The following is a 10,427-nucleotide window of genomic DNA, read 5'->3' on the forward strand; positions in this document are numbered from 1 at the left end:
TCTTTATGTTATACATATAAAAAAATATTTAAAAATATATAATTGTTGTATAAAATACGAAAATGTATAAATTAATCCGTAATAATATTTACAAAAATATTTTTTGTTGTCAATAAAATATAGAAAACTATTATAATAATTACAATTTCTGTCATAATTCATTTTTTTTTACTCACTTTTGTTAGTACTATTTAGGTTAGGTCGCTGATTCACTACTTTTTAAAGTAGTTATTTGAAACCAACTAAACAAAATCATTGTGTAGTATATAAATTTTTTTTGGTCGAAAATAAAATCGGCCGAAAAAGGAAGGGTACGTTTTTGGTCGAAAACGGTCATGCACGTATAGATACTAATATTTAGTAGATACTATAATATACTGTAGTATTTATAATCGGTGGCAGAAGTGACAAATTTATTAACTCCAGGCATGAGCTATGTACGTTGCGACGAAGAGAACTTAGTAGGCGGTACGTTCTCCCGGAAAATAAAACAATACTACCTACATAATATACATGTGCACGATAACTATGTACTATTGTACATGATTACAAAATACGGTAGAATAAAATCAATCCAAAAAAATATATAAAAAAAAATAATAATATGTGGTAGATCAAAATAAAGCTTATGAAAGAATTTTAGAATTTGTTCAACGTTCTCCGTTGGAATAATCATTTCAAAGTTTCAATCTGGTTTAAATTGTTTGGGAATTTATTTCTAGGCAAAATGAAAATGATTGTGAAACAAAAAAAAAAAAAATAAAATAACAGGTATTTACAATATTTAAGACAGACAAATTTGAGCCACTGAAGTGAAAGATGATTTTATAGTAATGTATTTTTACACGAATGCATAGTCAAGTGTCACATAATACATGTTAAACTATGCCTTAAGTGACACATAAATTGATTATACATATGGACATTTGTCTTCAAAAGTAGCAGTGACAGATTTATTAACATAAAAGTTGCAACAAAGAGGAGTTAGTAGTAATTAATACTTTATCCTAGTAAACGAAGAGAAATTACAATAATAGGTATAACCAAAATTATATTATAAATGAGCTGGAAACTGATGTAAATAAATTACATATAGTATTAAGTACATAGTATTGCATAAACAAATAAATCCAAAAATATATGAAAACAATGCGGTAGATCAAAATGAAGATAATATGCAAGCCTGGGCAAGTTAATGATAATTTAAATTTAAAGAGAATTAAAAACTAATACGACTGATTGTTACCCTTATTTTATTTTTAAAAAAATGTATTTAATAATTTAACCGTTTTATGGCAAATGAGACTGTTTAGTTGCTGTGTATTATACTCTATAAAGGATAAGATTGAACCACTTGGCTATCCTAAACACATTTAGTCGGCGCAAACCTACCATGAAACACCACCCGCCCCTACCAACACCCATCTGATACATTTCTTACATAATATACAATATGTAGGTGCACAGTGACAGCATCGATGATCATTGGCTACCGCGGATATGATTATCAACCAATAACAAAACCCATAGTAATAATCTGGGGGTTATACGCTGATCGAGAACTAAGTCTATACCATCACGAAAGTCGTCCAATCTTGACCTGAATAGGTTAGGTTAGGTATATATATATATTAAAAATAAAATTACCAATTGTTCCTGGTAAAGTCACATCATTAACAATCGCAGTTTGTTTGGGCACAGGCTTAATAGTACCATTTTCAACGGTAATTCTTGTTTTCACGTGATTTATAAGTTTTTCAACGTTTTCTGGGATATCCATTTATTTATGATATTGACCAGGAAGTGAATTACCGCATGGTGTATGAAAAAGAAATGATTATTACATATAATATTATGTGTTATGTAGGTACGTTATGATAAATATTAGGTACATGACGAGGATGTTGGCAATCAATAATGTAACAGATCAGCGTCTTCCATTTAAAAATAGGCACCTAGGTATTCTTTTAATTTATAAATTATGGAGTACTAGGTTACACGCAATACGTTGCTATTGCTAGATTTTTGTGATAATGCGAGCAGTATATTATCAGTATCAGTATCAGAATTATACAATCAATTAATACAAAATCCTAACCTAATCCAACCGTACTAAAATCCGATTGATAAGAAAAAAACCAAACATTCGTATGTGCGGAGTAACACGAAAGTGGATATCTATCGTGCATCCAACTTGTTCACAAGGAGGACGCACAAAAATGCCGGCCATAAATATTGTATTTAAATGGTAATCATTGATAAAAAAAAAATAATAATATTGAAGCAGTGTTTATTTATTTTCTTAGTAATTTATCGATTTTCCAATAGAAACTAATATTAAATCTTATGACTGTATACAATTTCAATACTTTTAATTTCAATAGCCATGAAACATTTCAAATTTTATGAAAAGTGTCTTTTGAATACTTCCGAAACTTTTCAGCATCACGCCCCTGATGTGACAGTGTCGTGCCGTTGACCATACGTTAGGAGTGTGGGTAAGATATGAGAGCGGATCGTGACACTTACGTGATACTCGAATTATAGTCGTGAGAGGAGAGAACGCGGGTTCGGAATGAATGGATTAGGAACGCATAAAGAATAAAGGTGCAAAAAATGTTTGTCTTTAATTACTTACCAAATTGCAATACATAATTATAATTATAAAATCCAGATTCAACTATAAACAATATAATATATATTATTATACGTGCATTAGGTACATACTTTACAAAAAATCATCGACGGTTTAAAATATTTAATGGAGTACAATATTACATATATAACCAATGTAAAAAATATTGTTAAGTGGAAGTCGCTCTGTCGTACAGTAGGTTACAAGTGGGTCACTGTAATGGATGGTTTTAAATTTGAATTCAATGATATATTATCAATATAAGAAAAATTATTCTGAGCGAAGACGGTTGTATGATGTTACTAAGTATATTTGATGATATTATTGTGAAAAAATTAATGTAGGTGGAATCTTGTTTTAAATTTTCAATCCTTAGTTATAAAAGTTGAACTTTTTATGTATGATTAACTATAAAATAATTATTAAATTTTAAATTTGATACCTAAAGTTTAAATTTGATAAATTTTGTCAAAAGTCAAAATTTAAATGCTTATAACTACTATTGTAACAATATATAAGGATCCTTGCATTTAATTTTCTCGCTGTTGTACTCACATTATTGATATTTATAGAAAAAAAAACTAAATTGAAAACAGACAATGTCCGTAAACAGATCAAAAAGAATCAAAATATTTTCAAAATTTTATCACGTAAGGAAAATGAAAATATGTACATTCATTGAAAATTGCATGTATCTACAGCTAGTCGTTTTTGAATAACAAAAATTTGATTTAATTTGATTTGCTTGTAGAATTTTTTTTTTTGATAAAGGTTGAAAAAATAATGAGGAATCTTGAATTACAATTTTTAATTTTAGATTTAAAAAGAAAAATTTTTATGAATAATCAACTCAAAATAATTTGCAAATTTTCGTGATTTTGTCAAGATTTCAAATTTAAATGCTTATAAAAAAAAACAATGACTTAGGATTTTTAATATTTTTTAAATGTCATTGCAAACAATATAGTAGGAGCCTTGTATTAAATTTTCAAGCATTTTTACTCAACAAATTAGGTTTAATTGACATTCATAGAAATAAAAACTAATAAAATTGAAGTACAAAAATGTCCCTAAACAGTTCAAAACAAATCAAAATATTTTGAAAATTTTACCGTGTATAGAAAACAAAAATATAAATAACCAGTAAAAATGTCATGTATATGCGTTTATTTGTATTAAAGTTGCACCAAAAACCAATATCGATTTTGTCGAAAACCGTTTTTGCGTAAAAATTCCCGTTTTCCCTTCATTTTTATGTTGTTTTTCCCGGCGCTTTTAAAACTATTAAGAATTTGAAATTTTGACCTGCCCAATGCATAAGCTAGATTCAATTTCCTATCGAACAAGATACTGTTGAATAAATTCGAAGCAGTTTTGCCCATGATGACAGGCGCAAAAAAAACAAACATATCATCGGAAAATCAATACATCCATCGTTTCACTCAGAATCTAAAAGTTTTATCTATTTTATTTGGTTTTAATAAATAAAAATAATTGTCAAAAACTTGATTTGATTATGTATAAAAATAACAAAGTGGTATAACATATATGACAAACGTATACTTACGATTAAACCCCATAATTTCTAAATGTTCTGTTTGCCATTTTCCAAAATTAAAAACTTAATATTAGAAATCATAAAATGCATTTAAAGAAATTATTTATTATTTATTTTTTATTTAAAATAATTAAAGTTAATTCTTATTATATTCTCGTAAAGTTAATCACTACCACATGCCTGATTTTAGAAATAACTGTAGAATGTGATATATAAGATATATAAGAAGAATGTGGTATATAAGTTACTTAAGAAGTGAATGAATATAGATAGGTAGTTATATTTTAGTACAAAATGAAGCTTGAAAGTATAATTGAAAATTTGAAAACCATAAAAGTAAGCCTAGTAAATTCATTTTAGCCACTTTATCATCTTTATATTATTATTGATTATTTTGATAGAAATAAATTGTAAAACGTATGAACAATATAGTTTACTAATATAAAGTCCCTTACTCTTGCATTCTAAAAAATAAAAAATATTACTACATTAAATAAATGATTTGATTGTTAAAATGTATGAATATCATTGATTTGATATTACATACAATTGTCAGTGGCGTATATACAAATTATTTTTACTATGGGCCAATTTATCAATAGTCAGCATACTGCATAGCGCGACTAACATAGCCATAACTATTCATTTATTATGGAGCTGGGTGTTTATAAATATAAATACAAACTGCGAAATTTAATTTTATAATTATTATGTAAAATTCATTTTTAATTCTTTTTTAAAAAAATATTGACAATTTCATACATACATATATATTTTAATGTTATCTTAATGTGAATTTAACACATTAAAGTCAACAAAGCAAGTTCTGACAATCTAACATTTCCTTGTTGATTCCTCAAAACGATTTTAATCATGGTGAAAAACTGTACAATAACACAATATTCTAAAGTATGAATTGCAACTCATAGTTCGGTGATAATATTCTAATGGTTTAAGTTTTGATGTATTAATTACATAATTATAAACTATTGAGACTTCAAACTTCCAATCGCAACGTATATTTTTCTAATCTAAAACATCTACTCTCATATCTTGGGTAGCTGATTTTTAATATGTAGAATGTAGATAGGTTAATTATCAATACCTACAAGTTTTTTTTATTTTTTAAGTTCTCAATAATTTATTCTCAATTGTACTAAAATTAATACGTAGTAGGTCATACAGACATATAATTTAAACAAGCTTCTTTAAAGGTTTAAAATGACATTTGTTCTAATTACAATTAATAGATTTTCTTATATCGATAAATTAATTTTTACCAATGATTTTTAAACTGTTATACAAATTTTAGGCTTACTTACGTTTTATTTCTGAAATTATAAGACAGTTAATCATCTTAATAATAGTGTTTAGGTATAGTTATTAAACTTCTTACAGGTTATCCTTCACATTTTTCATTTAAAAAAATGTATGGTATATTGAAAATATAACAACAAAAAAAATTTTTTTTCGTTGTATCAACTATAGGTAATAGGTATCAAACATAGCTGTATATTGTTCTAACAACTCGTTTATACACAATGATTTTGTCCAAATTACAGTGTATTTTAATACATTTTCTTAAAATTATAATGTAAATATACTAAAATAAGATATTTATGCTGACTTATATAGAAATAATTAATATCAATTCAACTTGTACAGGCTAAAACAAATACTACAAATACAATATAAAATATCCAGACTGATAAACCATCTACGCTCAGAATCGTTTTATTTATACAATGATAATATTATATCATTGAATCAAAATTAAATACGATCCATTATACTTTGAGCCACTTGTAACCTACTGTATAGCAGGGCAACATCCACTTACCTGCTTTTTTTACTTCAATTTCATAGGAATATAATTACATGCAAGTATGCGACACAGCGCGTGTTACAAATTGTTTTACTTGAGCCACTGTAAGCACAGATCTACGGCTGCCACATGGAGCAAATTTGGCCTCGAGACGTTGGAGCACATTAATTTGGATGCGCGAGACGTATGAGTCCTCTCATGACATAGATTATATCGGCACACTATCGAGACCGCATAATTTATTATTTCATACAATTATAGAAATTTGGCTTGATTTTAAAGTTGATACTGGTAATATGGTGGCCGACATTTCTAATCAAAGAGGTTAGTGTTTAGAATTTGATCATTGGAATATTATATGACAATTATCAAAATACTTAAATAAATATATTGGATTTTAAGTATTGCTATTCGGATCTTATTAATGACGATGTACAAAAAACATGGATCTTTTTGATAAGAAAAGTCCAGGCTTCGAATTGTGTTTGGCCGTATGTTTTTTTTTTTTAAATGTCAACGGATACCAAACTATGAATTGCAAATCATACTATAGAATATTGTGATTACTTAGTGAAAACAAAGGATACATACATTGAAACATATTTGTGCGGTAGTTTAGACTTAAGACAATATGTGTAGGTATATATATTATATAGGTACCTAATTATTAATAAAATATAGTTATTATTATTATAATTATATGCATAACTGTATTGTCACATAAATACTTCGAACGTTTTTAAATTAAGTCAAATTAAATGTGTAATAAACGTTATTACGTATGCATCATTATACCTATAATTATTGCATCTAGGCGGTGGTAGGTACTGTAAGAATAATTTAGGTTTAAGCAATCCCAAATACAATTTTCATTGAAATTCATTTTAAAGGATTGTATCTTAACCCTAGTTAACTCAAAACTGTGATATCAGGCATATTACAATGTAACCTAATATAACAAAAAAAAAAAATCCAATCCTGTCGATACATTCTACATTATTTAAAATTTATAATTTGAAGGATAAGGTACCAATGTTAAGTATAATAACTAACTTAATTAATACTATTAAAATATTAAATTGTTTTATAATTTCAGAAGAAGAAAGTAAAAAAAGCAGGTAAGTGGATGTTTCCCTGCTATATAGTAGGTTACAAGTGGGTCAAAGTATAATGGATCGTATTTAATTATTTTTATATATTTATTTATTTTATATATAAACGGGCTTGCGCATAGGTAAAAAGGGTACATATAACATAATAATATAACAATATACTCAATATACCAAATCATAAAGACAGCTATTAAATAACAAGAATAAACTAAATAAACTTATAAACTAAGGAAGTAGGGGTCTTATAAACTAAGGGGTCTTCGTTTGCTATTCTCATCATGCGATTTATAGGTTCATTAGACATGTAATTAGTTGAACAGGGAGGGACGTGAAATGGAAACGAATTGCGAGTAGGCATTATAAAATTACGCGAAGGCATTATAAAATTAACTGTCGAGAGAAGTGTTGGAGCGTCGATATCGAACGAAATAAGTTAAGTGAGAAAGGAAGTGTTTTGAGAATATCGATGATCAGCTAATATGAATAGGTTGAGTTTAGATAAGACAGGGGAATAGTAATGTGAAGGGCAAGAAATTTCTAAAGTGTAACTTGCATAATTGAGGAATTTCCTTTAGACGCCTTCAAGTTGACGACACAAATCACTACAATGCGGATCCCAAACCACTAAACCATATTCAAGAATCGGTCGGACTACAGCGCAATAAAGATATTTGAGTGATATAGTAATTTAAACTCAAATTAATAAATAAATAAATATAAATATTAATATTAATTAATTAATAAATTTAAATTTAAACTTAGAATATAATAATTTTTTATTCGTTTCTATGGTTATACACAAAGCGTTAGAAATTAAAATCTGTAGTGATCGCCGTGCAGGACAGGTTGAGCACTAATACAATAATTATTTAACGACGTCGCACGTTCGTCGTTGTCCTGAGTCGTGGATGAGAAAGATAGGTGATAATTATAAACACTTTTAGACTTTTTAAAGATAACAATAATTTAACACTTTATTATTACAAATTCAAATACACAATAATTATAAGCACTGTCGTAAGCTTGTTAGACCTACGACGAGGGCTGACTATCTTCTAAGTAATAGTAGGCGCTCTACCCGTATTTAGGTGGGCTCTAACAATGACGTACTAGTGGCGTGATAGCTATATTCTAATATTACTTCCCTAGTAATGTCGAATTGCATTATTGTGGAACTAGGTAAAACAACTTGTTGTTTTCACCTCTGATCTACACTTCCCGTTATATGCCTACATTACCTATTATAAATTATACTAAATGTATAATATCTACATGATATTGTTTAATATCATATTATAGCTGTGGGTATTAATACATCCCTAATATTGCTGAATTTCATTAAAGTGTGACTAGCTATAACAACTTGTTGTTTTCGCCTTTGGCCTACGTTTCCTGTTATTTAGGCTTACTTTATATTCCGTATTAATACCTACATTACTACAAATAAATTATACTGTATGTATAATTTATTTATTCTATATTATTTTATTTAAAACAATATTATAGCTTTTGGGTTTACTACAAATCCCATATTTAGCGGTTTTTTGTAATTTTCCTGTGGTTTTTCCCGTGGAATTAAATAAGTATTGAGAAAATCGAAAAATTACCTCTCTATAGCACCATGAAAAAAAAATATATAAACACCATTGTAAAACCACTAGATCCCTTGGCCCGCTCAGAATATAATAATGTTATAGAATAGGGCACGTTATACTTAAAGAAGAAACAGTATTCGACAAACGACTTAGGAAAAATATGCTATTACTGCATTCGAAGTGTATACCACTGCCAATGAATACCAAAGCGCTCCAACGGCATGACAAAATATAGAAGGTATGTCATCAGCAACTATACATATTTAATAATATGTTATGTCAACAATTTGAAAAAAATTGAAGAAGTTAAAATAATATATTTTTCGTCAAAAATAATAAAAAAAATAATTATATATTAAATAATTTATTTTAATACCAAGTTATGAGCTTTTGATTTTGTCGCCGTCATGACAGAATGGTAAGAATAATAAGCGCTATATATATATTGCCACAGCCGACACACACGCACATATTATACTTCCACATAGGTAGGTACCATATTATCTGTTGTTTTTTTTTTTTTATTAATATTGTTTTATTCTTGTTCTTAGTTGTGTCATTTGTGAATTATATTTAATAACAGAATTTAGATTACGCCTCCACCGAAGAGAAGGTGCACGCAAATTAACACGGTCACCGTAATCTGCAGTTCGCTACACGGATTAAGATAGAGAGGACTGGAAACGATATGATGAGCTAGTTAAAATTTCAAGTTTATACCACTGCGATAAGAGCACAAAAAAAAAACATTGCATTTTTTTTATCATTAATTTTAAACCCCATACATAAGTATTGTATGTAAGTATGTTAACTACCATTACCTTAGTCACCTAATAAAGAATCCAAATTTATTCTGTTGTAAAAAAAAGTAGATGTGAAAAAAATAATTTAAAATTATTAAATTAATTGCGATTATTATAAGAAATAATTATATAGGTAATCATATTGATTTTAGTAATTTTAATGAACTATGTTTGCCATCAAGTTTCGTTTTTTTTTTTTTTTTTGGAGCATGTCATTAAATTACCAATTTAAGTGTATAAAAAGAAAGTTGTGAGAAAAAATTATTTAGTTCTGTAAATTAAACATTACAATAGTATAATTATTTTAATTAAAAGTATTACTAAAGTTTAGTGTACCATAGTTGTTAAGAAATTAGCTTACCAAAATGAATAATCTGAGTATCAAGATTTTTTAGAAAAAAAAACTTTTCCAGAATACATTAAAACATATAGTGATTACCATTAGAAAAAATAAAGTTGATTTTGCTATTGGTACCCTTACGTCTTTAAAAATTTTCAAATTATTATATTTCCTCATTTAGAATTGTGGGTGCGAATCGCCGTAGTTGTTTTGTACATTAAAATAATATATTGTTGGATTCTCGTGAGCTGAAATCGTCGTGAGCACTACTTATTATTTTGTAACAGGTGCGAATCGCCAATTATTATAATATTTATACTGGCACAGGTAGCAGCTGGCCAGCAGTACACTGACAATTTGTAGAGTTTTTTTTTCATACATTATTTTTATTATTATTATTAATCAGTTAGGCCATTTAATATTATTGTGCTCTGGTTTGGCCGTAAGGGCAATACTTATAATTATTTTATTTTATAATTTTGTGTAGCCGTGTAGCGTATATACAGTATGTCCCGCGAGCATTTACCCATTTTGATATCTCCCGAAATAATAAATATAT

At 27.6% G+C, this 10,427-nt stretch overlaps 1 protein-coding gene across 5 annotated transcripts in view; it reads right to left on the reverse strand.

Moving 5' to 3' along the window:
- The window catches only part of LOC103309122, a 23,836-nt gene that overhangs the window by 11,560 nt on the left and 1,849 nt on the right, over nucleotides 1–10,427 (reverse strand). For 2 of the 5 annotated variants that reach the window (XM_029490095.1, XM_016803601.2), the window contains exons 2-6: nucleotides 5,516–5,524; nucleotides 4,649–4,657; nucleotides 4,203–4,229; nucleotides 2,639–2,680; nucleotides 1,648–1,767 (exon numbers count right to left, since the gene is read on the reverse strand). In XM_029490095.1, coding sequence (XP_029345955.1) covers nucleotides 1,648–1,767; nucleotides 2,639–2,680; nucleotides 4,203–4,229; nucleotides 4,649–4,657; nucleotides 5,516–5,524 — 207 coding nt within the window. The remainder of the gene's footprint in view (nucleotides 1–1,647; nucleotides 1,768–2,638; nucleotides 2,681–4,202; nucleotides 4,230–4,648; nucleotides 4,658–5,515; nucleotides 5,525–10,427) is intronic. The other 3 variants (XM_029490097.1, XM_029490096.1, XM_029490098.1) reach the window with 3 other exon arrangements.

Source organism: Acyrthosiphon pisum, chromosome A2 (genome assembly GCF_005508785.2).
Source record: "Acyrthosiphon pisum isolate AL4f chromosome A2, pea_aphid_22Mar2018_4r6ur, whole genome shotgun sequence".
Classification (NCBI taxonomy): domain Eukaryota; kingdom Metazoa; phylum Arthropoda; class Insecta; order Hemiptera; family Aphididae; genus Acyrthosiphon; species Acyrthosiphon pisum.